The sequence below is a fragment of the Nyctibius grandis genome, chromosome 4 (genome assembly GCF_013368605.1).
Source record: "Nyctibius grandis isolate bNycGra1 chromosome 4, bNycGra1.pri, whole genome shotgun sequence".
NCBI lineage: Eukaryota > Metazoa > Chordata > Aves > Nyctibiiformes > Nyctibiidae > Nyctibius > Nyctibius grandis.
Window position 1 is genome coordinate 84,829,762 of NC_090661.1, and position 26,511 is coordinate 84,856,272.

The 26,511-nt window shown below is 41.0% G+C and overlaps 1 protein-coding gene across 1 annotated transcript in view; it reads left to right on the forward strand.

Moving 5' to 3' along the window:
- The first annotated feature begins 3,283 nt into the window (after nucleotides 1-3,283).
- WDFY4 (WDFY family member 4) overlaps nucleotides 3,284-26,511 on the forward strand; it is a 143,326-nt gene continuing 120,098 nt past the window's right edge. The window contains exons 1-11 of the mRNA XM_068398245.1: nucleotides 3,284-3,360; nucleotides 8,760-9,033; nucleotides 15,703-15,817; nucleotides 16,420-16,523; nucleotides 17,995-18,141; nucleotides 18,524-18,713; nucleotides 19,879-20,068; nucleotides 22,145-22,305; nucleotides 22,639-23,091; nucleotides 24,722-24,826; nucleotides 25,680-25,870. Of these exons, the coding sequence (XP_068254346.1) occupies nucleotides 8,773-9,033; nucleotides 15,703-15,817; nucleotides 16,420-16,523; nucleotides 17,995-18,141; nucleotides 18,524-18,713; nucleotides 19,879-20,068; nucleotides 22,145-22,305; nucleotides 22,639-23,091; nucleotides 24,722-24,826; nucleotides 25,680-25,870 (1,917 nt within the window). The 5' untranslated portion in view covers nucleotides 3,284-3,360; nucleotides 8,760-8,772. The remainder of the gene's footprint in view (nucleotides 3,361-8,759; nucleotides 9,034-15,702; nucleotides 15,818-16,419; nucleotides 16,524-17,994; nucleotides 18,142-18,523; nucleotides 18,714-19,878; nucleotides 20,069-22,144; nucleotides 22,306-22,638; nucleotides 23,092-24,721; nucleotides 24,827-25,679; nucleotides 25,871-26,511) is intronic.

Sequence of the window (26,511 nt, forward strand, 5' to 3'; positions counted from 1 at the left end):
GAATGAATGGTTAGGGTTGGAAGGGACCTCTGGAGATTGTCTAGTCCAACGCCCTGCTAAAGCAGGTTCCCCTAGAGCATGTTGCACAGGGTCGTGTCCAGGCGGGTTTTGAATATCTCCAGAGGAGGAGACTCCACAACAATTTGATGCACATTTTTTAATCAGCATTCTTTTTATCAAGAAAAAAGAAAGAAAATAGCTGGATTTCAGCAGGAAAGGCAAAAAGTGGGGGGAAAAAAACCCATCCTGCAGCTAGCTCAACTTTTAGACACTGTAATGTTGAAAGGGAAATGTGTTTAACCAGCTTTTTTTCTAGATTGAAGGTTATGAATGGGCAGCAGAAAAAATGTATTGTCTCAGCAAAATCAGCTGCATTTTATTTTTTTATGTCTACAAGGAGAGAAGCTTGCCTGAAGGGAGAAATATGGGCTTTTTGGCAAAGCTCCATCACATTTGGGTTTGCAGTTGGGCTGAAGTATCAGCCCCTCGGGTGATGGCAAATGCATAGCAATTGCCAGAGGATGTGTTTGCTCTTGGTGTAGCCAGTCAGCCCATTTGGTGAATCTAATGCAACTGAAATGTACTGCAAGTGGGGTTTCAGGAGAAACCTGCAGTAGCTGACCTCCAGCCTCAAGCTGGAGAAGTGCTGTGCTTCTAGCCATTCTGGACCACTAAGATACCTCGGTGTGGGTGGCGGTGTTACTGTAAAAGCGTGGAACAGGGTGTTTTCCACTTGTATGTGGAGGTTGGAGTGGCAAAGAAGAGAGGAGTTTAAGAATCGACATAAGGGACATTATTTGATGCCGTGAGACAAGTGGACCTTGTAGTTATCTCCAGATCCTTGCCTCAGGAAGCCCACTGTATGTCCAGCTCAGGTGGGACATCTCATCTTCACTGGGCCGTGCATGATTTACTTAGGAGTGCTGCCTCTATCAGATGGCAGTTTCCAGTTAGTGTTGTTAGAGCTAGCTCCTGAGTCCAGGAGGTTGTTAGTGCCCTTTCTAGAAAGCTTAAACTAAGGCAAGGGTTCCCTTGAACTAGGTGCCCTGCACTTGGGTGCAAATGCAACTATGTGGGGGACATGCCTTTTTTCTTTCCTGTAGGATTGGGGGAAAAAGGACTAAGGAAGGATTTTTCTCTCCATTTTTGTAGGTGGAGGCATGGTGCCAGAGAGTGTTAACATAAACGGCCCAAACTGACAAAGGGAGTTGTGGCACTGTCTCCTACTACATCAGCTATTAGCTTGTCTTTACCCCTTGAGTTATTTTTACTACAGACAATTTGGTTACAGCTGTTTTGCTCCAGTGAAGCAAAGATTAAGCAGTAGGGCGTGTTGAAACTCTGGACTTTCAGCCCCATCAGCAGTTAGTGCAGAATGAAAAAGAGAAGTGGTGCTTCCTCTGCTGTGTGGATTAGAAATCTACTAATGACTGTGTGGCTGCTTGAGTCCTGACGGCATCTAGTGAGGGGGGCACCACTGGACAGGGAAGGCTCCTGGGAAATAAACCTCTCTGATCAGACAGCATGGAGGGGCTGCTGCAAATGACCTTCTATTTTGTGATTTTAAACTGACACTAAAAGGGGGGAAATGGAGCACATTTAGGCTTGTTTCCAAATTAGGAAAGGCAAAACAATGATGTTCTCTCTGTGTTGGTATTAACGTTATCTTCTTTGTCACTGTATTTCTGTCATTCATCTCACCACTGCATTTTTGGTTAGATTGCAACTGGGAAAGTATTGGCTAATATGTGAATGGCCTAAGGCAGAAAAGTAGTGGATGTGTTGGCACAGCCTTTCACAGACTGTGTGAGCTTGCTCAGCCTGTGCTCAGAGCTGCCCAGAGGCCTCACAGCCATGTCAGTGCAGCACTGAGCTCAGCCAGACCCGTGGGTGTCTCAGTGGAGCTCACCAGAGTGGCCAAATGCAACATTCTCTGGAGCTGCCCTGGGTGTGGGTAGTGACCTTTCATCTGCCTGGAAAACACCCTGTAGATTATACTTAGTTCAGCTAATGCTTTCCAAAACCTAGTCGATTTAAGGCTACTGTCTGTACAGACTGGAGCGGGGTATTTTCCTCAGGTATATTTCTGTTTGCAGCAAAGTGACAGATCTGCTTAATTCCTGGTATAATCTGTAAAGGGATGAACTAAACCCATGATTTTGCTGCGGCCTCTATTGTTAATCTTTCATTCAATAAATACATTTCCACAGTAAGGGATGAGAACAATTCTCTGGTACTGTTCTATGCCAGAAACATCACTGCATTGAGAGAGGTCTCTTCAGTGTACAGGCAATCACTGTCCTGTCTTAGCCCTTAACCCTATCCAACAGTGAAATCAGTCCCTTCAAGACTTGCTGCTTCTACCTTCAGAAACATCTGGAGTCTCCGGTTGGATACTGCCCTAGCTTAGCTGGAAGAGAACGTTAGTTTTCCTCCTGAATACTTTTTCAGGCATTTGAGTGAAGTAGATGTTAACACAAAACATATGTCTTTAACCACCTACAGTAAAATCCCCTCAGATTTCAGTCACTGTAAGGCCATGACCCCACTGATTCTCATAAAAGTCATCATAAAATTCTTGGGGAGAAGCAGTTTAGGAAACACTTGAATTGCCTGTGCAAAAATCTTTGAACTCCATCTCTCGTTAAAAACCAATTATAAAGCCTTTCAATGTGCTATTAGGGAGAACAAAAAAGCAACTAGAGAACCGAGAAGTAGTCTTACAACAAACTCGTAGCTAATCTAGGCTCCTTTATGTTGTCAGTGAGCTTATAGTGCTTGTTTACCTTGATCTGAGTAGCTGCCCTGACTGTTTTAGTTAGAGAGGCCAAGGACTTAACATTCACCTCAGCATTCAAATGTATTTATTTTAAGGGTACTGCATTTGAGGAAGGACTCCAACTGTTACCTGTCCTTTGGGCACAGGTTGCACAGAGAGCATGAGCTTTGTGGTGCTGTATTCTTGTTGTAGGTTGGTAAACCTTAAATTTAAAAACAAAATGAAGCAACTGCCCTCCCTCCCCTTTTCTTTGTAAATATGGTATGGGTGGAAATACTTGGTTACTCTTGAGCCAGGGAGAAGCATGCAATGCCTGCCAGGTTTGTGCATAAGCTGAGTTGTTCCAAGTTGCTTTGGGAGCTTGGCGGGTCTTGAGCATGCGGTTCATTTGCTCTTCACTTCTGCTTCCCTCAGGAAATAAGTGCAGCAGCTAATCAGGTGATTCACAGTGCAAAGTTTATAAAGAGCAGAGTGGGAGCTGCTGCATACACCAAGATGCCTAGTAGGACAGAAGCAGTAATGCTCATTTCTCTGGATGTGGTTATTGACCGCAACAGGAGCTGCTGAATCTAGGAGCCCAGGTATGTCAAAAGATTTGCTTTGAAAGCAAAAGAAACAGACTGTTAACTGTTGATGAAATCTGCAGTATTATCTGCAACTGGTTTGTGTGGTAGGATCATTTTCAAACAGCAAAGGTTTAAGTCAAAGTTCACTCTAAACTGCAGTACAAGAAGGAAAAAGGATCAGTGGTTTGCTTGTATCCTTTAATCTAGCGATGATAATAGAATTGCAGATGTAAGGGTGCTGCTGCTAGTGGAGACTTGTTAGATTTGGTTTAACTGCATGTCCTTGTCTAATGAGCACTTGTTTTGAGATGATCAGAATAGCACTGGTCTTGTTCCTTTGAGTTTGTTACAACTATATTGTCCGTGACTGACCAGAAGCATTCTGTTTGCTCTTGAGATGGGAGCATTACTTCATTGCTGGGAGAACCACATCTCAGAAGCAAGTATACCTGATATATCTGCTTCTCTCTTGGCTGCAGTAGGGGTATATGCAAGTCAGAGAAGAAACTTTTCACAATTAGGTATTTAGAAGCTACTTTTTCAAACAAAAAATGAAGAGTGAGTACATGAGGGAGAGCCTAAGTCAGTTTTATAGCTACTTTTGGATTGCGTGGGGATGCTTTTCAAACAAAAATAAAGAGAAATGCAGTTAAGTGTTTGAAACTGAATTAATAATTTGTGAGGTTGTACTGCAGAAGTGACTTGTCTGACTTAGATGTACTCAGAAAGTAAAAATATGCTTGGACAAATGAAGTCCTAGTGTAAGTGAATGCAACTCCTTTGGTAGTAATAGTGCCACACCTCTTGAAACAAACTGAAATGATATTTATATTGCTGGAAAAGTAGGGTCCATGTCCTACTGAAATGGGACTTGTTCTTTGAACAGTATTCAACCTTCTCTAAACTGACAAGTGTTTTAAAACCCCTCTTTTATTTGTATTTTGTCAGCTATTTGTATTTCAAGGCATCAGCCATGTTAGGCTTCTATTGTAAAAAATGCTGTGCCAAAACTTCGGAAGAGAGAATACCTTCCCCACAGAATTTACAATTAAATGGACCTGGCAAGGATGTGTAGGATATCGAATTTTGCAACTTGTTTTAATTCATTGCAGTCCTTGGAGAAGATAAATAGAGTAACATCAAAGTGTTAATCTTTTTGGTGGTGTTTTTAGGTTTCCCTCATGAAATATGTGAAGTATGATCACTAGACATAGAACTGATAGGTGAGGATAATTTAAGAAAGGCAGAGGGAGCTCAGGGAGGAAGAACAGAGTAATTAGGAGGGACAGAGGTAAGACTGGACAGCGTCTGGCACTGGACTGGTAGATGGACAGCGTCCGGCACAGTGTTCATTCTCAGGTACTGTCATTTCCTGTGCGTGGAGTGCTGTGAGACAACAAAGTCTGTGACTGAATTGGGAGAGAACTAGAATTTGTGAGATAAGATGGTTCATAAAACAAACAAGCAATGCTTTCTACTGCTTGGGACCGTTTTGGCATCAGACAGCTTTCCTGGGGAGGTAGTGGACCTTCTGTTTTAAGCATTTAAAATGATTGTCTGGCATGACTGTTTAGTGAATATATTTATCTTGGCTGCCAAGGAAAGGAAAGGGGGTATAAAGTATCACACAGTAGATTTTTGGGGTGCTGTTTCTGATAGTTTCTGAACTGTGTGTTTCTGATAGTCACCAAAATCCTGGGTTTTAATAGTAAAGAAAAGGCTATTAGGAGAAGGAATATTTAAAGCAGGTAGTCCTACTACTAGGGGTCTGATATTTAGTCTAATATGCCTCTTGTCGTCAGGACAGTTGGAGTAAATAAGGAGGCAAATTGTAGTCCTCATTTTGCTTTCGTGTACTTTTGGAGATTAAAGTTAATTTCCATGTACGCTGCAAAAAATGTCAGATACTAACCATAAAAAGTGGACCAAACTGTGAAATTTGGTATGAGACTTGATTGTGTTTTGGTCAACCATCTTGCCGTGAGACCCTTCTCTGATAACAAGTGATTTTAAATGTATAAATAAACTTCTTGATCTTGGTGCAAATTGGGATTTTGTAGCTGTATGGGATTATTCTTTGCACTGCTGAGGGAGTTAATCCCAGATAAATACAATTAAAATGTCATTTAAAAAACCATGCTTGTTCAGACAGGGAGCTTTTAGTATGAATGTTCTGCCTGTCCTTCTCCCAGCTTTGGTCAGGCCTTTCTTCCCTTTTGTCTTATCAGTCTGAAAAGCCGTAGCCACATGCAGTGTGATTTCACACAAGCTTCATTTAGAACAAAAGGGAAAATACATGAATAAGTTCCACTTCCTCTCTGTTACCTGACACTACTTTCTGAATGATAGCATCTGGTTTATTTGATATATTTTCACTTTCATGACTTTTAAAATCTTGATTATTTAGACTTTACTTTTTATCATTGTGATATTTATAACTTACCAAAACTGAAATAAGCTGTTAATTTACACTGAGGATGAGGACAAATGGTGGGATGCAGAAGAGAACCAGCCTGTAAGATCTTTTCACAATATCTAAGCTATCCTTAATACTAAAGATACTTGAATACTGGATGCTGTGATATTGTGATTGATCTAGAAGATTAATTATCCTCCAAGAGGAATAGAAAATGCAAAGGATTTAGAAGTCTGAAAGAAATTGTAGACACAAGAAAAGCCTATCAGCAGAAGGACTAAACAGTCCTTCTAAGGACTAAGCAGATAGTGCAAGTGGACACAACAGACTAATACTAGAGGACTGATATTTAGTCTAATATACCTCTTGTATTCTAGACGGAGTAAATAAGGAGGCAAATCATAATCCTCATTTTGCTTTCATGTACTTCTGGAGTTTAAAGGTTTCCAGGTACACTCAAATGTCATATAGTCTGTTACAATTAGTTCTTCATTAATGAAGTTGTGTGTGAATATCTAGTTTTAATAGTTTCTGTGGAGAGGGGAATAATTCTTTAATTACATAGATTCATAGAGTGAGAATTTTTTGAGTGACCAGCCCTGCTTGCCTTAGCTGTGCCCCCCAGCAAGAAAGGCCTGCTAAATTATGAGTAGGAAGAGAGAAAATTGGTAAACAACATTTGCAGTGCCATTCAGTGCAGTGCAGTTCAAGCAGTGCCATTGACTGGTCAGTCACTGATCTTCTGAGGCCTCCGTAAGCACTTCATTTCACTTCTCCATGCCTCAGTTTCACTTTCTCTAAAATCTCTCTGTAAAGGATTTTGGGCTTCTCTATACAAATGACCAAGGTGAATGTAGGCACTGGGAGAGAGTTACTTGTTACTTAGCATTGATTTAGGCTTAGCAGAGTAGCTTCCAAGGTGAGCGGCTTCCCTTAGGAAGAGAATAGTGCCATTTGGGATGCAAGAGAAGCCTCATTGGAAAAAATAACTCTGAAATACGCTCACTGAAGCCCTAGAACAGTACCCAGGCTTTCTCAACACACTGTACAGCTTCACAATGACTCAAGTGGGCCGAAATCCCATACCAGGGTTAAGTATAACATATGACAAATGTAACTCCCACGCAGTCATGAGGAACAGAGACTTCCTGTTTACTCTGTGCAGACAGTCATCATGCTTTTTCTGCTCACAGGGCTGTGTTGTCTTAACACAGATAATTAAGGAAAACAACAGCAGTGAAACACAAAATGTTGTTGAGATAGGAAGTTCCAGATTGACATCGCTGAGACTGATCAAAATTTCGTTGCCTTCCATCTCCTAGCAAAGGGTGGAGTATGGGCTGTGGTAGAGTAAGTTACCCTCAGCTGTAGTGTGAAGGATCAGCATTTGCATCCAAGCGTAGGTGTCTGCTAGTACCATCCGCTTGCTGCAGGTGGTGTGGTGCACACAGTGACAAGATCATGTCACCCTTTTCATCTCTGCAGTATGGAGTTACTGTGTGAGTGTGGAAGTGAAACTGGTTCATCTGGCTTGGAGTGGGCAGGATGCAAACAGTAAGCAAGCTGCGTAACTGATAGATGGTGAAGGAAGAGAATCCCAAATACAGTATTAGTTTTGGCTCATAATTTCCAAACCAGGCTCATAATAGTCTTTTTTTAAAATGTATTTTAAGGAGTGTTTGCATTGGCAGTGCAGGAAATCTGACTCATTTTTTTAGTTATATTTGCTTTTTGACATTTCTATTGACGAGCTAGAATGGCAATCAAAGAGACACCGTAGAGAAGGAACCTATTTCCTAGAAATGGAGGTACATTGGTCTTTTTCTTTGAGGGGTGTAATGATGTGTTAAAGATAATTCTAGTCTCTTAAAAGACAATATATTTGGTAAGTAGTGATGAGCTATGTTCATCTTGGTGACAACTCCCCAGCTGCCTGCCCACACTATGATAATTTGTGTGTCATATTTTGAGTAGTCAGGCAATGCCCTAGACACCAAGAAGCATATGGCTGATTTTGATGGAAAATGGAGAAGCTTGATTTCCATTGATATAAGTGTTGTCATTATGTAGGCTCTGGGTAGCAGGGTGAGCTCACAGAGGCTGTGGCAAAGGAGTAGGGTTGTTGTGAATTCACGTCTGTGTCAGGGACCTCCCAGAAGACTATGGATCAAAACAGGGCTGGAAAGTGTATGAGAGGACTTGGGGTTGAGGTGAGGGTACCAGAAGGATTCCATTACCTATAGTGCAGGATGGACCTATTGTAGGTTCAATTTGATGGAAATAAGGCTGCTAGAAGTACCTTGCTCCTTCATTGAGGCATATCCATTTCCATTTACAGGATCAGAAAAACAGGTAATGTTGTAGTGAAAATACCTACCTCTTGTACAGAGCTGTATGTCTACCATATAGAAGAGCTGAATGTTGCTGCCTGTTTGGACCAGTACAAGCATGTGGGGAATCTTTGGCTTTTCTACACAACTCCTATTCCAGCCAGTGCTTCCACACCACTCTAGGTGGGGGATGCATCAGAGATGTGCAGCTTAGTTTAGCATCCATACTCAATAAAATATGTAATCTGGCTCTTGGGTAGTACTCTTCTGTTGCAGATCTGATGATGGTAGTAGTTATGACTTGTTTACAATTGGGAGTCACTGATGTAGAGGGAGGGGATCTGGCTCAGTGGCAAAGCTGGGGCTGGAATCCAGATTTCCTGCATGGTTTACCAGTTTGTCCTGCCAAAGCCCAGATGAGTTGTGTAGCACATGCACACGTGTCTTGTGGGAGAGAGCTTGTCCATGCGATATCACGGTGGTAATGCTCTTGTTCAGGAGCAGAGTGCTTTGCCATCAGAATTAGAAAAGAGTCAGTGGCTGCCAGTGTTTCCATACTTCTAAACTCCCCAACTTCCATAGTTAAAACTGTCAGTGTTTAGTTTCATGGGACAGTTGACTGGTAAGAGATGATGCTAACTGTAAATAACACAAAATCTTTAACTTAGGTCTCATTTCAGCATGGACAAAGCAGCTGAATTCATGTGGCAGCTGGAGGATTCACCTGGCAACGCAGAACAGCAAGAGCAAAGCCCTGATGATGGAGACAAAGCAGAAGTGCTGGGACAGCCTGCACACAGCAAGGACAAGCCACCCCAGAACCACATGCTCCAGTGGGAGACTCTAGGCAGACAGTTTGTAGAGTATGAGCAGGTGGCTCCATTTCTCATCCCAGAGGAGCAACAGAGAAGACTGCTGGACTTTCTTCCCCTCTTCTTAAAGGTTTGTTCTCCTTGTTGCCTTTGGTGCAGATGCCAAGGATGTAAACGTGAGTTTCTGTTGCTCTATCCATTCTGTGGTCACCCTAGCTGCCAGTGGATTTAATTGGAGCATGATCTCTTTGTCTAGGTGATAATTGTTTTTATTCCATTGGGAGCCTGGGTAACCCATTTCTTGTCCTCCTTTCATCGAACTAACCTGCTATGTTAGCATGAGAAAAGTATATGAGGGAGCACTGCTGTACTTCCATGAATGGCTAAATTCTGTTCTTAGACTCAAGGGATATATTGATGAGACAGGCATATTTCAAAGTGAGTACCCTGTGAAGAAGTCACTTCATGTCTGCCTCATCTATTTTATTACTTAATGGGGGGCTGAGCACAGTTTCAGTGTGGGAAAATGTGGTTGTGGCATGCAGCCAGCTAGGGGAAATGCAGGGGTACAGTCTTAAGATGGAATTTTTGGGTTAGTGACAGTGCTGATGTCTAATTTTAGTGCTTGAGAGAGGAGTTGTGTTATAGACAGGGAAACTGTGGCATGAGGGGAGGAAGGTCATACTGTGGGTGAGGGACACAGCTGAGAACTAGAACATTTTAGTTAGCAGGCTGCCCTACCCTGTGCCCTAGAGCTTCCATCAGCCAACAATTTCTGAGATGGCCTTATTGAAAGGTGAAACCGGAAGAGCTCTGTAATGAATGGGAGCCTTATGGGTTGGTTTGGTTTGCTAGAGTATGTGAAATGTACAGGGAACTGTTTGAGTGGACCATACAGTGACAATAGCAGAGCTTATACTGGGAGGAGCAGAAAATGTGGCCTATCTTTAAATGCACTGTGGCCATGTCATAGCACAGAAAAATTGTTTTTCTCTTGTATTACCATGGGTATTTATGGGTATGGAATCTGGGTAGGTGAGGAAAAAAAATGATAATGACATGGTCACTCTGTTTATATGGAAGCATTGTGGGAGATAAAAAGTGATACTCTGTAGTGAGAGGGACATTTTGAACTGCGTGTGCAGGGAAATCACTGTGCTAAGGGCTATGAAATCTTTGGTGTTCATGACAGTAAAGCAGGAATAACTTGCAGATAGTCATAAACATTTCACTCAGCTGGATGGAGCATGAACCTGTGAAGCTTCTAAGTCCTGGTGCAGAGCAAGACTTCAAAATCACTGTAGATGCTGGTGTCAGTTAACAGCACTGAAGCAGGTCACCCGTTGGTGTCAGTGTGATGCAAGCAATTGAGTTGTGAGTAGGATGTGGTGATGCCTATAGTGAAGAGTTTGCTGTGTTTGAGTACAAGCTTGCACTGATCCAAGGCAGTGCAGACAAAATGAATGGAAGTGTCTGAAAAGGCAGCGAGTGTATAGCCTGGAGTCTCAGAAGTGGCCTTCTCATTTATTCTAAACAGCCCTACAGATATTTTATGATTACTGAATGAAGCTTTCACTTTTCACCACTTCCTCTGAACTTCTGGATTTGTTTGCATAGAGGAGTGTCCCTCCTGAACCAAAGGCTATAGTTGAGCAGAAGAGCTGTTGCACTGCATATGCGCATGTCACTGGAAACAAATCTCTTGCTCTTGTTCTCTAGAAGTCTTAGGAATTAAAAATTGGATAGCAAAGCAGGAAATTGCATGTTTATAATGACACATGAGAAAAAAACTTTAATACCAGTGGGTCAAAGGACAGCTATTCCCCAGCAGGCAAGCTGAGTATTGCTAAGAGACTGGCAATGTTGTGCATATGCATACCCATCATGTGTTTCCCTTCTGTAGGGTGGAATTGCAGTAATCTTGCAAAGAGGGGATTTAAAGTTCCTAAAGGATATTTTGACTACAGAATATATTCAGAATGGTCACTAGCGGTGTTCCCCAGGGCTCAGTTCTGGGGCCGGTGCTGTTCAATATCTTTATAGATGACCTAGACGTAGAGATTGAGTAAATTTGCAGGTGACACCAAGACGGGTGGGAGTGTCGATCTACTAGAGGGTAGGAAGGCCCTACAGAGGGATCTGGACAGGTTAGATAGATGGGCCAAGACCAACAGCATGAGGTTCAACAAGAACAAGTGCCGGGTCTTACACTTCGGCCACAACAGCCCCATGCAGCGCTACAGGCTGGGGGAAGAGTGGTTAGAAAGCGGCCCGGCAGAAAGAGACCTGGGGGTGCTGATCGACAGCCTGCTAAACATGAGCCAGCAGTGTGCCCAGGTGGCCAAGAAGGCCAATGGCATCCTGGCTTCTATTAAGAATAGTGTAGCCAGCCGGTCTGGGGAAGTGATCGTCCCTCTCTACTCGGCACTGGTGAGGCCACACCTTGAATACTGTGTCCAGTTCTGGGCCCCGCACTTCAAGAAGGACGTTGAGGTGCTGGAGCGAGTCCAGAGGAGAGTGACCAAGCTGGTGAAGGGTCTGGAGGGTATGACCTATGAGGAATGGCTGAGGGAGCTGGGGTTGTTTAGCCTGGAGAAGAGGAGGCTCAGAGGTGACCTTATTGCAGTCTACAACTACCTGAAGGGAGGTTGTAGCAGAGTGGGAGTCGGCCTCTTCTCCCAGGCAACTAGTGATAGGACAAGCTGACATAGCCTCAAGCTTCACCAGGGGAGGTTCAGGTTAGACATTAGGAAGAATTTCTTCTCAGAAGGGGTCATTAGACATTGGAATGGGCTGCCCAGGGAGGTGGTGGAGTCACCATCTCTGGATGTGTTTAAGAAAAGACTGGATATGGCACTTAGTGCCATGGTCTAGTTGACATGGTGGTGTCAGGGCAATGGTTGGACTCGATGATCCCAGAGGTCTCTTCCAACCTGATTGATTCTGTGATTCTGTGTGATTCTATGTGAATTTCTCATTAGCTTTACACTTGATTTTGTGCCCTAAGAGAGAGATTCTTCCCCTTCACTTTTCTTAGATGTATCAGTGAAGCTTTGCAGTGCTTTGTAGGCATTTAGGTTCAGATGTGTGGCTAGAGCATTTTGGCCTTGCATCATTGATTTAGGGATACATTGTGGAGGATCTGGCCCTTTAGCTTTGGGTCATCATGTCCTTCCCCATATGCATTTTACTCCTTTCATGTACCAGCCTTCTGCTTTGTGTTAAGCCGCTGGTTTGGGGAAATGCATCTCAGTTTGAGTTGTACATGTTATTAAGTTCTTACAGAAACTACCTTGCTTCCTCCTGTTTAACAGGGGACTCTGCATGTGTCCTCTCCCTCCTTGGAGGATTTTCGTCTCTTGTTTTTCCTTTCCTTGTATGATCACACAGATGACAGTGCATCTGTCTTTTTGTCTTAAGAGTGCTTTAGCTCTTACTCAGTTGGCTGGAGAGAGAGGGCACTAAACAGGAGCCACCTGGGTGTGGGGGCTCGTTACTCACTGATACTCCTTGATGTAGAAGGAAAAGGTGTAGGAGGAAAATGTTAGCCATCTACTTGTGATTCAGGCCTAGGCTGGGAGTCATTTTAATGTGCCCTCTATATCTTCCCTCTTGGTGCCTCAGAAAGTATCAGAATGTTCTGTTACATAGCTGGCTTTTGAGCTAGCATCTGTCCATGAAGCATGGAATAGGAAGGACAGATGGCAACAGCAGACACAGGGAACTTTTGGCAGAATATTAAACATGTAGAAACAGGCTTAAAAGGAAGAAAGAAAATCAGATTACATTGATACCATATTATTTGAGTTTCCCCTGAAGGCATGGAACTCCTGGAACGGAGTCGGGTTGATATTCTTCCAGATACAGATATTTTATAGGCTCGAAGATGCATATGAAACTGATTAGGTCTGTTCTTAAAGGAGAACATATTCTAGGGAGGAAGATCACCTATAAAATCAAATCAGAACATTAGTGGCCTGTTCTGTAGTGAGATGGACTAGCTAAATATTTGCACAATGGTAGCATTGCTATGAAGCTTTGATTACTGCTCTCTGCTGCGTATGGTCAGAACTTCTAAAATTTATCCTGCTCTTTCTGTTAGCAGAAGAATGAGTATAACAAGTCCTTTCTGAAGTGTTCAGAGGGTATTCCTCTTCGAGGCAGAGGGGCAGGAATCTATCCCTGCTTTCTTCTGAAAAACGGTATAGCTTAATGACAAACACTGTATATTCTTAAGTGTCCGTGGGTTTCTTGTCATTGTGTTTTTTACAGATCTTCCCTCACTTCTGCATCAGAAGTGGAGAAATTGGTGGATCTTGCTCCTGTAACTGAAGGTCTATGAAAATCATTCATGGCCAAATCTGAAAAAAATAGCTTGTTTTTTTTAAGGTTGTTGATTGATTGAAAATTAAGTGATAGGCACACTGTAGGGTTGCACTTCACTCTTTTGTAGCCCGGAAAAGAGTTGGATGCAGTTCCAGAGGTCAATGCAGTAAAATGATGTAAAAAGTAGGTGCTTGCCTGATCTTCGACAGATGACTGGCACTTTGCAGGGAAAGAAATAGCTTGTCCACAAGCCACCATCAGCAAAGTACAAGTAATTGAAAGCAATGGTAGGGAAGGAAATAATATTTATAGAGGCTCTTCTTTCACAGAGAGTTGCACTGATTTCTTGGCAGATAGTATTATGGGGTGTCTGCTCCAAATTATTTTAGGAGAACAGATGTCTTATTTTTGTTACCTTCTGTGTGAGCCGGCACAGGCAGGACGCAGGAACAGCCACAAGACCACGGATAAAATACAAAGAGCAAATTTATTCCCGTTACCTCGCAAACCGGGGGATCTCCGAAACAGCACCTGGGGCAAAGGCACGCAAGCAGGGACGCAGGCACCGCGGAGCTCGGTTCCTGCTAGACAGAGTGAGAGATTCCGGGCCTGCTGCCTTCGCCTGTATATAAAGGATTTCTAGCAGGCGGTAGTTTTCCACTGTGCTTTGATGTTTCTCACAGCAGGGCAGGAATCTCAGGCATGAACAATTAGGTGCCCCCGAGTCTTATCACAGGCCTATGTTATCTGAATGCAGATGTTCTACTTGTCCAGCACCCAAGACTAAACAACAGTTACTAGTATGATATATGTGTTTTTCGGCACCCCAGATGCAAGTCACTTGAGCATATTTACAATCCTCCTCGCCAATCTTCCGTTATATTCCCACACCTTCCTTTCATCATCTGGCCTTGCAGCTTGGATTTTCTGAGATTTTAGAAGGAGGAGACTTTGTAAAGAACATTTTCAAGGTTGCTGGGGACAGACGGATGGCAGCCTGGTATTTAGAGGTGAATGCTGCACCATTGCTAACACATTGATATGTGTAGTGTCAGATGTTCTATATAAAAGTAATGGTACCTGATTCTCGGAGGCCAGTTGGGTGTGACAGTATTAGTCTACTGGAATATTTTCTTAATTGCTTTTGAATTTTTTTTTTTTCCCCCAAAGTCAAGGCTAAGAAACATTTGAGAAGGGACCTGTTTGTCAGATTCAGAGCAGGGAACCATCAAGTCTTGCTGTTGTTCCTCTTGTAAGTTTTGCATTGAATTGCTTGTCCATTCTTGAACAAGTGTTTTATAAACTTGTCTATAAATTTGTTTCCTCGGTTAGCTATGCATTTAGGACTATGCCTTACTATTTAGGGGTGCTTATTATAGCATTGGAAATGTTTAGAAATCCTGATCTGGTAAATATTTACTGTCATCATCTCAGCATTTTAGAAGTGCATCTTTTGGTATATTAGCACAAATCTGTACTCATGATGTAAGCTGGCATGTAATGTTGTAAATTCCTAGCCAGGCAAGGCTGTCAATCCAGGCCTGGCAGCCTACATCTTAACCTCGTAGGTTAATGGGTTAGACAACTCATGTTGCTGCAAAATCACGTCTGGTGCCTTTTGGGTTAGAATATTGCTCTTTTTTCAGCTCCTTTCCCTGTGAGTTTTTTTTTTTATTTCCTTAGTTTGCAACAAAGATTATTTCTGTCTGGCAAGAAATGCTGATTTTGAGCCTTACTTTCCTACCAAAATAGAGTAGAATTGAAAGGCAGAAACTTTATGAATATATCAAAACAGCAACAAAAATACCACAGCCCCAAACAAACAAACAAAAAAACCCAAAGGATTTTACTTTTGTTTGTTTGTTGTGTTTTGTATAAATTTATTGACTTGAAAGACATAGTTCCGTTTTAAGTGAATCTTGGTCAGTATACTACTGCCTGGGAGCAGTAGTCCTGTATTACCATTGTTTCTTTTTGACAGATTTGTTGCAAATGCTCGATTAGAGCAACAGTTACAATCCCATTTCAGTCTCTAAGTAACTGAGACTGTGCAATGACTTACTGAACAGAGAAAACACAATTTTTAATTGTTATTCAATTGAAAACTCAGGTTTTGTTTATGACTAACGTTAGTTTTGGGGAGACTAGTTTTTGGAGAAGGATATACTTTTACTGAAAAGTTCTTGGAGAACTATAGCTGTAACCTCTTCAGGGTATAGGGTGTTCGTGTTGTATTTCAGAAGAGACTAGCATGCTTTTTGATACAAATAATTAGTGACACAGGGGCTATGACAAACATTTACATAGTTTTGGTTGTATTCAATAGAGAAAATAACGTAAATGCTCTCTAGTAGGTGCATTACATGCAGGGGAATGTTAGCTTTATGTTTGTTTATTTATATTTATTATTACTTCTCAATTTACCAAAGACATGCTGTATCAGAAAGACTTACCAGTTACACTTGGATTTCAGGCCTGGGAACAGTCTGCTGGAGTAATCGTATTCCCCAACATTCAGCTGTTAGCCAGTGAGGTTTCCAAGCTTCTGACAAAAGAAATTAAGAGGAACCTCAATGGCAAACCTGCAGGTAATGATCCCATACCATATCCACTGATCCACTTATTCTGGGAATGTGCTGTCATTCAGCTGTCGTCTGTGCTTACCATGAGGGAAATAAAGAGAGAACAGGAACATGCCAAGTGTAGCAAGCCAGATCTTTTAGTAGGTGTGAGCTAGCACTGATTTTGGATGATTGCACTGAAGATCTGGCCTTGTATGTCGTGCTGACCTTGGTTTTGGAACTTTTGTAGCTGGAAATGTGTAATACTGCAGCTATGCAGTAAAAGAGTAGGCTACACACTATTCTGAGGAGCTTTCTTTAATGAGAAAAATACTGCTAGCCACACATGGCTCTCCTGGTAGCTATTGTACGTTCTTTACACTGGTCAGCTGGCAGAATTCATGAACTGAGCTGGTACTGCCAGTGAAGCTTGTCAGTTTGAAACATGTAGTTTACATGAACTGACCTGAGCCTGATGCTGGATCAAAATCCTTTTATGTCCTTCTATTCACTTCAGTGGACTTCTGCTACTGTAATTTTGTTACATTTGTCAGAACTGTTAAGAAAGGATCAAAGCAGCATTTTATCTTTCACTAAGGAATTAAAGCTTAATGTTTTTGTGGTGACAGAGGAAGCTCGTCTGGCTTTGGAGCAATTGCTACAACAGAAAGGGGAAGTAGAAGATGGCCATTTGCTCCTGAAATCGGTGTATCTGCTCTCACAAACTGACTTGGTAAGAGAAATTACTACAAAGGGTTTTTTTGTTGTTGTTGTTTGTCTTGGTTTGTTTTTTTTTTCCTTTTTATTTCAGAGAAGCTGGATAGCCACCTCAGCGGTGGAACACCTAAGTCTCATAATGTTTGCGTTATCCCCAATGCTTTGTGCTTCAGCATGCCCAGGGTATATGGTCAGATAGAGGACACACCACCAGGTTTATAGTGCAGGCTTTTCTAAAAGAGGGAAGTAAGAGCTCTGTGTTTTCAGATACCCTTTTTGTTTTGATCATCAGGCAGCTGTTTTTTCTAGTGTTTCTCTGATTTATCTTTTTTATTTCCATTGTGTATCACTGCTCTTCAACCTTTTTTTGTCACTCCAGCTTACATATCAAAAAGGAGACTAGTAAGGATCTGTCTGGTAATGCAGTGGTTGGATTTTCCATCCTTATAGTCTCCCTTATAGTCTCTCATTTTGAAGTGTTTCGAAGCATTTTGCAAACTCTACTTGTACAGCCATCCTGAGTGCAGACTGGCACCAGCAGTACAGCCTCCTGATGAGCATCAGGGGTGCATTTATCTGACATTGAGCTGAGCAGTTTGTCTCATCCTTATTCAGATACATGAAAATAAAATCTTATTGTCAGCTTCTAGTGGACATGTTCCGTGTCATAAGCAGCTCTATAAAATTATATTTAGCTAGCCACAGCATGAAGTTCCTGATGAGGTTTGTGTTTTTCAGATTTAAGACATTGCTATTTTTTGTATCACACACACTTACAAGACTTCATATCACAAAACCTCACTCTTCTGTTTAATTAGCTGCTTATTTCTGTTTTGATTATTGTGTGCCAAGCAGGCACACTGGGACTCCTCTAAGTTGTACACAGCTGTAGTGAAGATGGGAAGAAAGTAAGTATTGAGAAACATTGTGGATAAATGGTGTCTCTTGCATTTATAAAAGCTATAATTAGAAGTGTGTGTGTGCGGTTATTCAATATGTTACAAAAGCAAAAGCATTATAGCTAAATTGCTGCTATGCTGGGTCAAGGAGGGAATGGAGAATTCAGGCTTTTAAGATACCAGACCTTTATAGCTGTAGGGTGTCCTGTGAACTAATGATAAAGGGGGCACTGTCTGTCCCTGGACTTCCTGCTGTTTTAGCTGCTAGTTAGTTTGCAGGTTGTGTGCTTTTATCGACTGTAGGTCTTCTTATGCAGGACATAGTAAGTGTCTCTGTCAAAGCTGTAGTTCAGCTGGAGTAGGAAGTCCTGGGAACAGCTATGACAACACACGGCCAATCTGTTTACTTCTGCCAAGTGGATTTGTGCAGCCATGCTATATAATTGCCACGCTTGTGTGCCCTAGAGCACTTGTAAGGATAAAATGCTCAAGTAGGTCTTTCATCTGTCATGACTACACTCACTGTGTAGAAACACAAGGAAACTGTGGTCAGCTTCTGGAGGACTGATTTTTATTTTCCTTACTTAGAGAACTATGTGGAACATCATTGGATCTGGCCTTCCAGCTGCTCTGATGCAGTGCCTGTACCTTTTCTTTACTTTTCCTCTGAAGAAAACAGGTGATGATGGAGAGACAAGTGAGGATGACACTCAAACTCAGGAAATGCTTGTTAAGGTGAGATGTGCCTCTGGGAGTTCATTTGCCCTGAGTACTCAGATGTTCACTTAGGCTTTTAGCTGGTGATTGATTCAAACTTCCAAAAAAAGGAGGAAATTTGGACTGAAAAGCATTGAACAAGCATCAGGAGCAGCATAAAACAATCTAAGATGATGCCACTGTATCTCTTATTTTTTTGTTAAACAAAACAACATGTCTTTATAAGTGGAGAAAAAATCCATCAAGAATATCCCAGTGGTAGTTTTACTTGTTCATTTCACTGCATCCTTTCTCCTGGCATTAGTATCAAGCTATAACCTGCCCCCCACCATGGATTTTTCTTCATCTCCCAAATATTTGTAGAGGTGTTTATTGTAGCTGGTGTTTGTTTGCTTTTCAGATAATGCTTAACATGTACAGAGAGGAACAAGCTGTAGAGGAACTTCTGGCAGCTGATAAGCTTCAGTCATTAATTATAGCAACTTCTTCCCTTTGGGACCAGTGTAGCCACTCGTGGAAAGTACCTACAAGCCATGTGCTGAGAACAATTTCAAAGACTCAGACCAAAAACAGCATTGTGTACCTACAAGGTTTGGTTTAGTAATTTACCTTCTCCTTTCCTCATAGCTCCACTGAGAATGAATTCTCAAGAAGAGTCTTTCTCCTTGGGATAGATTTTTATCTCTACATCATCCGGTAGTCAGTCAACTGCAAAGCATGGGCTCTTGACTTTCTAGACAGGAGCTTTATTTAGTACTGATAGCCATCTGGAAACTGAAGTGTTTTCTGCACAAAAAGTAAAATTACAGGCAAGAGCCAGTCCCACCTGATCACACTAATGTAGGCAAGGACAAGATGTATGATGGTTTTTTTAAGTTGTGTGACTCAATGTGTGAGCCTAAGGCTTATGCACACTCTAAATACAAGGTTGAGGGCACTGCCAGAGGAACAGTACCTTTTGCGACAACATCATGATTGGTTGAGTTACTTTCTCATTTCTTCCTAGGCTTTATTAGCATAAGCAATTTTTTTGTCATTAAGTGGTGCAAAGGCCATGATTCTCAATTTCTTAGAAGGAAAAAAAAAAAAGTTCTATAATCCACACTTTACTGTCAGTATTCCTTGTCATGAGGTAACTGCATATAGGTATTTTTATTTTTTAAATAAAAATTTGGCTTCCTGGGTGAGATTAAAAGACTAAGGAATAATAGTTCTAACAGTACTGAACTTTTGATACATTTTGAAGCAGTCCTGGAAGGACTGGCCGTCAGATTAGGCAAGAAAACTAGGCTTCATTGCTCAGAGCACGGTGTGTGTATCCCATTATATATGCCTCATTGAGCAAAGAATTAATCTGTGAACTTTGCACAGAATGTGTGATTGGCTTAGTACAAGACAATTAAATATGTCAGCCTCCACTTACCTTGTCCTCAGACAGCTGGATTCACTTGTGTATGAATTTTAGTGAGTGGGTGGGTTGGAGGTTTATGCTCCTGAGACTGAATCAGCTTCTAGGGGTTAAGCAAAGAAATACATGCATACTTTAAAACCAGAAATGTTCTTCATGTAGTCTATGAGATGAGTGTAATGTTCATATATTCTCTTGTATTTTCTTTCTAGAAAAAGAGTTAACTGACTCCTATTTCACTGGGAATAAGTTTCTAAACTTCTTGTTCCATTTTTGTTAGTAACTTTGAACTTGTTTGACTGTCAGTTCTTAAATACATGCTATAGTTTTTTTTTTTTTCCCCACAGCTGTGGACTGCATTAAAATAGCTATTCAGAATCTCTTTAAACTGGCTGATACTCTACCTGCTTGTGATGTGTGTGAAGCTGCTAGTATTGTCTTGTGCTTTGTGAAAGATTCCTATCCTATATCATCAGCTTTATTAACAGAGTTTGAAAATAATGATGGCTACCAACTCCTGCTAAAAATTTTACTCAGGTAAGTGAAGAGGTTTTTAGTGGGTTTCTAGAGGATGTTAAAACTTATTTTTCAGAATGCATGGTGGTCTGTTTTAAAACACGAATCATGTAGGTAATTCTGTGTAGATGCAAAGCCAGTAATGAAGACCCTGTTATTGATGTTTTATTGCTGTTTTAAGAAGGGAACCTCTACATAACTTCTTCTACTGAAACCACAACAGAAATTAACGGTAGGAGAAGTTAGTTTACAATTGGGATAGGGACTTACCGAACAAGAGACAAAGGTTCTTCATCAGTTAGTATTAGAGGGGATGTAGGTCAGAGACATTTGTCTTAGTTAAGGTGAACTCTTGATCCAGGAATGCAGTCAGCTAGGGAGGTAAAGATGATCTTGCTGTGCAGAAAACAAACAAACATATCTGAAATGGTTATGTTCTTCAAACCTGAGATGGATATGAACATATGACAAATCTCCACTAGTTATCCTAAGCAAAAATATGAAATAGAATCTTTTACTCTCCTGGTCTCCTTGCATTGTCTAACCAGGCTTAGAGTTTGCCATGTCAAAACAGTACATTATACCACTTCGCCAGAAGCACTTAGGAGCTTTGTTCTGGTTTTCCTTAATATCGTATGAAGAGATCATTTCCACATCATCTCAATCTGTTGTTGTTTCCTTTGTGGCTTTGCCTTTTCTTGTACTACTTCTCCAACACTTGCAAGAACTTTGGTCCCTGCCTAGTACATCAGACTGAGGTGGGGTGTGTGTATTTTGTAATTTGGATCTAGAGGATTGTAATTTGAATCATGAATCCAAAGATATCAGGAGGTGAATATGATTTCTGATGATTTTTGGGTGGCACAAAATCAACAACTACAATTGGAAAAAGTTTTTTGTCTTTTTCTAGCAGTGTTTTTTTTAGTTACCATAGATTGTCTAGCTTTCCCTTATAAATAAGCTGTGTTGAGATGTATATTTCTGATTAAACTCTATCCATATCAGGACAGAAACACCCGATCTTTGTCAGTAAGGGCTATGACTGCCCCCATCCTTTTTAACTGATGCAACTAGGCTGGAGAAACAGAAATAGCATACAGGTGCTCAGGGCTTCAAATTTGTCTTCCTTCCCAGCAGATACTGGCAGAAAGGGATAAACAGAGAGCTGCTTTCCTGACCATTTTGTGTAACCAGGTTTCCTCTTCTCTGATGTCTGGAATTTCTCTTTCAAGTAAAAAGAATCTTGCTGATTGCATTCTTTCCCACCAAAACAGATACTAGCGTTTGGGGCCCCTTTTTTCCCCCTTGTTTAGATTAAAACAGAACATATTTATTTTGTTTTCTTCTGAGATTTTCCTAACTTCCAGTATCAGTCTATTGCTCTGCTGCTAACCCATGCCCAGATGCTGCAGTTTTTCTTAAGAATTAACCCCTTTAAGCAGTACAGATGACATGATAAGCAGCGCTCTGCCTTTTGACACTCTCACTTCAGTCTAAACTATGGCAAACCTGGGGTTACAGTTCAAACTATTTCCTTATGTAGGAGAGACATTCCATCTTGATGTCTGATTCACAAAGCTCAGGCGATATAATGTTTTTCCCTTCCTAAGGGCTGAGATTTTTCTGTTATTTATCTCAGTTAGCAAGTCCCTTACCTTGCCCACCATATGCCTACCTTTTAATGTGAAGTGTCTGTTTTAATTTTTTGATCTCTCACAAAATTTACGTTTTTTACTCCTCAAAACAGGCATTCTTTTGGAGAGAATTCCTTTTTTTTTTTTTTTTTGAAGTACATGTAACTGGACTAAATTCCAACATTTATCTTCCTTTTCTTCAGGAGACTTACAGTGTCACTTCAGTATTCTTCTTCAGTTTGTAAGTTTTGTTCTGATTCAGAATGTGCCACCATGGTGTGGAGTTACTGTTTGTAAGATGGTTAAACAAGTCACAGAAACAAGATAAAAATACAGTAAAATAGACTGAGGAGGAGCAGGGAGTAAAATGGGTAGCTCCTGTGTGTTCAGTACCCAGTGATATATCCAAAATGTTTGTATTACTAAGGCATGAACATGTGACTGTCCCACGTTTTGTTCCTAGATGTGAGGGCTTGCAGCAAAATGAAGGAGACCTCTATCTGGACGAGATCTTGGGCATGCTGACTTGCCTTACAACCTGTGGAAAAACCGAACTGAAAGTTTCTGGCAATATTGTACACCCACAATTACCACACTTTGATTTTGAACGGACACGATCTTCTGGTACAGTATATATATATGTGGCTATGTAGGTAGGTCATAGAAAAATTAAGCTCTATTCAATACGTGTCTTAAGATGGAGAAAGGAGTATGAGATGGCATCTTCTGATCTATGTGCTTCATGCTGCAGGAGCCTGAATGCTACCTACGTCAAATTGAACCTACTGTGTCAGCTGTAGGATCTGATCCAAGGTTGAGAACATGCCTCCCAATCACATCCCTTGTGTCTGTGACTCCTATTCCCACTCTCAGACATGATTTAACATCATAGTTATGGTGCTTGCAGTCTTAAAATACATTGATGTAAAAATGATTTCGCCTGGTTTTATCCCACAGGAATGACAGTGAAAAACCTCCAGGCTTTTCAGGTGTTGCAGTCCATTTTCCAGAAAAGTAATGATCAGCATCTGTGCGGAAGAATCTTGGCAGCAATTGGTACCATATGGGTCTGGGACACAGTGAACTTCTTTCTTCTGGAATGGACACTGCAACCTATCAACCAGTTTACTGACATAATCCATTTCAAACCACGCTCTGTTCAAGTCCAGTTCTTCAGACTGGTGGCGTCCATAGTGCTAGACCTGTCCTATGTCCCCCATGAAATTTTGAAGAAGGTTCAGTATTTGATAAAGGAAAACATAGTGCCATTCTGCACCTTAACAGCTCTCCGGTGCCTTCTCAGCATGACCAAGAAGGATCTGTTATTCAGTGACATATTCCGTGACTCTGGGCTCTTAGGCCTACTGCTGGCACTTTTGAGGAAGCAAGCCAAAATCCTGAGGAAGTCAGGTACAACTTAATGTCATTCACAATGACTGTTGAAGTAGGCAGATCAATAGGAATGAATGAATCTCTTTCTACAGTCAATCTATAAATTTTATATCCTGAGTAGCTAGATTTTGTCTGCAAGCCAGCTGGCTTAAATTTATGACATACTAAGCTGAATTCTCTCTGAAATCTTAGATGTTTATTGTTCTATTCACTAGCCTAAACAGTTCTGGGCTACTCTTCACCAGTGTATGATGAATTATTCTGGCGGGTAATATTCATCCCACACTTTCAAACAGGTCTCAATTTGGGGTTCTCTAGGATGCCAGCTTGAAAGTAGAGGAAGAAATTTTTCCACAGTGCTTAGTTCCTCTGAAAATAACACTTAATCCTGAGGACTGGTGGTGGAAAGCACTTTCTTGATTTTTGGCCATATATTACTACCACCCTTTTTTATCTGATATAGTTATCTCCTATTATGAAAACAGGAAGGTTTTCCTGTTGTGTTTTTTTTTTACCACAGTTACGTGGCATGGTAACTGTGGGGTATAGCTGACTTAGGGGAGAGACTCACATATTTAAAAGTTTATAACTGCTATTTTAAAGAGGGAAAAATGCATTATAACATTTTCTGTGCTGTATGAATTGGGAAATGCCTTTAAATTTAAGTGCAGTAGTCATTTAGTAAAGGAGGAGGGACCCAAAGTACCAGGTATAACTTCTGATGCAGCAAGCACAATTGAATTATTTATACACATTTATTGCAAGCAACAGAAGGAATAGGAATTGCAACAGAAGTTCTGGAGTGCAGACTTCCATTACCTGCAAGGACACTTAAATTTGTGTTCTTGATATCAGAGAGCTAGAGTTTTGTACAAGAGTACTTAGATGAAAATTGTCAAGATAAATATCAAGGTTCTTGAAAAGTTACTTTCTGGTTATGAGCTCGTGCATAGGGTCTTTCTTCTGTCTTTGTATTAATTTCACTTCTTTAGATCACTCGGTGATCTAAATTTTATAGAATGAGTGATTGAATGGCTGTGTATTTGTAAATTTAGACACACAGATGAGGAGGGACAGGTGGGAAGACACTGTGTGAAGTGATCACTGCTTCCCTCTTTTGGTTTCCAGAAATTTAGCCTGCAAACTTCAAGACTTTTAAATCTAAAAATAACCTACTGTCTGATCCTGGAAATGTTTGCCTTTGAGCATGCGGGGGGTTTCTGCTCTTCACTTTTAGTTTAGTTAAGTACTCCTTGTTGCTATAGTATTTTACCACTTCATAGCTTATAACCTGTAATGTTCTTTTATTTGTGTGTGTCCTACTAGATATCACTTAAACAGGTAACTGCATCAGCTGGGAAGTGGAAATACCACTATTACCAGTATTGACTACAATTATGCAGGAGATCTGGGGTGCAGAGCATAGAATCAGACCTGTGTTTCCCAATCCTGGACTAGACCCTGATGACTAGACAGTGCCCTGTCTGTATTTTGTTGCTCATTTTAGGGTTCAGGTAGCCTGTAAGTAATATTTAAGAGAAAACTAGAATTTGCTGGAGAACTGGTTTTCCTTTTCAGTTTAATATATTTTAGCTACAGTTAACCATGTCTTGTATAAATTTTATTACATCTTTTAATATACTGACAGTTGGAACTCATCTGCCTGGTCTGGAAGAAGGCACTGAGAAGGAATTAAATGCTGTGATGCTGAAGATGGTGGCCGCCCTTACAGTGGGGTCTGTGAGGAACACTGGTAAGAAATGACATATGACTGCTTTACCTTTGTGATATTTGGTGGGAAGTGGTCACGATGCCTCTTAAAGAACACCAACAAATTTTCCAACTTCTGTGCTTCATTGAGAAGTGGAGGACAAAAGCTGGAAGTGTAGGGATAACAATGTTACACCAGGAAGAAATCTGGCAAAGATATTTTCATCCTGCATAATGAGTCTTATCTCAGTAGTCACCCTGCTTTTCCCATCCATGTGGATACTCCTGAAGTGTTTACATAGAAAACACAAACTTACCTTGTGGAAAACAAAACTCTGTGTGTGAGTTTTGTGTATTGTTTGTTCATCCAGATTTTCTTCCATGGTATCTATTATTTGAAATCTTGATGGGATCAGACACATGCTAAGTACCACTCATACATTTAGTATTGGCACACCTAAGAGGTGTACGTGGGGGGAATCTTGTGGAACGTAATAATACACAAGTGAACTTTTCTGAATACTGGAATCCACTCACTTAATTCACTCTTGCATCTTGCACAGTGCAAACATATTGTCACAATCAGTCAGTCCCCTTCGTAGACTAAAGAGATGTTTAAGCTGAAAATTAATAAGGTGTCTTTTCCTTTTCATTCATTATTGTATTGGGAAGCTGTCATCTCCGATGATTAGAAACCATGATCATCCAGTCATTTTATCCCTAGTTGTTCTTGTGCTGTTCGGGTTGTGTTGTCTTTAGATTAACCAGCTCTTCTTGCCTCTCCTGCTGTATTTGTAGAAATGTGGCACTTCACATCAACACTGAAAAATCTGCCTGTGAAAACTACAAATAAATGGTAGTTTAAATAACAAAAGATACCGTATTTTTTTCCCCAGTTGTTCTGAAGGACTATGGAATGGTACCATATATCAAGATATTTTTGGATGATGAGTGCTACAGGAGTGCTACTCTAAGCATCTTGGAGCAGCTATCAGTCATCAATTATGAAGAATATATGAGCATTATTATTGGGGCCCTCTGTTCTTCTACTCAAGGGGAACTACATCTGAAACTAGATCTGCTGAAGGTAATTAATGTGGCTTCCCACTTGGTTGTGGTTTTCTTGGAAACTGCTTGGCTTGTGGCACACTGCTCTTAATCTCACCCCTATCACTGTGTTTTTTACAAGAAAGTAAGTGCGGAAGAAAAAAGAGCCGTGGGCCAGTGTTTGATTCTGGTAAACTGTGCACTTACTTTGATTTTTAGTGATGTGTGTGTGGTCAACACCTTCACTCAGTATCAGACTGTAAAGTATTTTGGAGATTTAAATAGTAATGCAGGACAGAGAAATGAAAATGGCAGAGGGCACAGTTGTATTAGCAGTTCTATGTAACATGATGGAGAAAGAAGAAACAAATGTGAATGGAAGTGGAGGAGATGTAGAGGGAGGATGTGAGAAGAGGTAAAGGAGTAAGATTGGAAGGGGCAGGGTAGGCATGAGGTGAACAGCTTGATTCTGGTAAGCTTCTGAGGTTGAAACTTTGCTGTCCTTAGTTTTGTCATCTCTCGTGTACACCAGTGTCATGGAAAAAGAGATGCTAGATGATGAAAAGGAGTTGTCTTATGAATGTTTGGAGGAAGAAATCAGAACTATTCATAGCCTCTGTAGTATTTATAGAGGGTCTGATCCATAAGCAATGAAGCAGGGGAAAGAATCAGCGTGCTTTA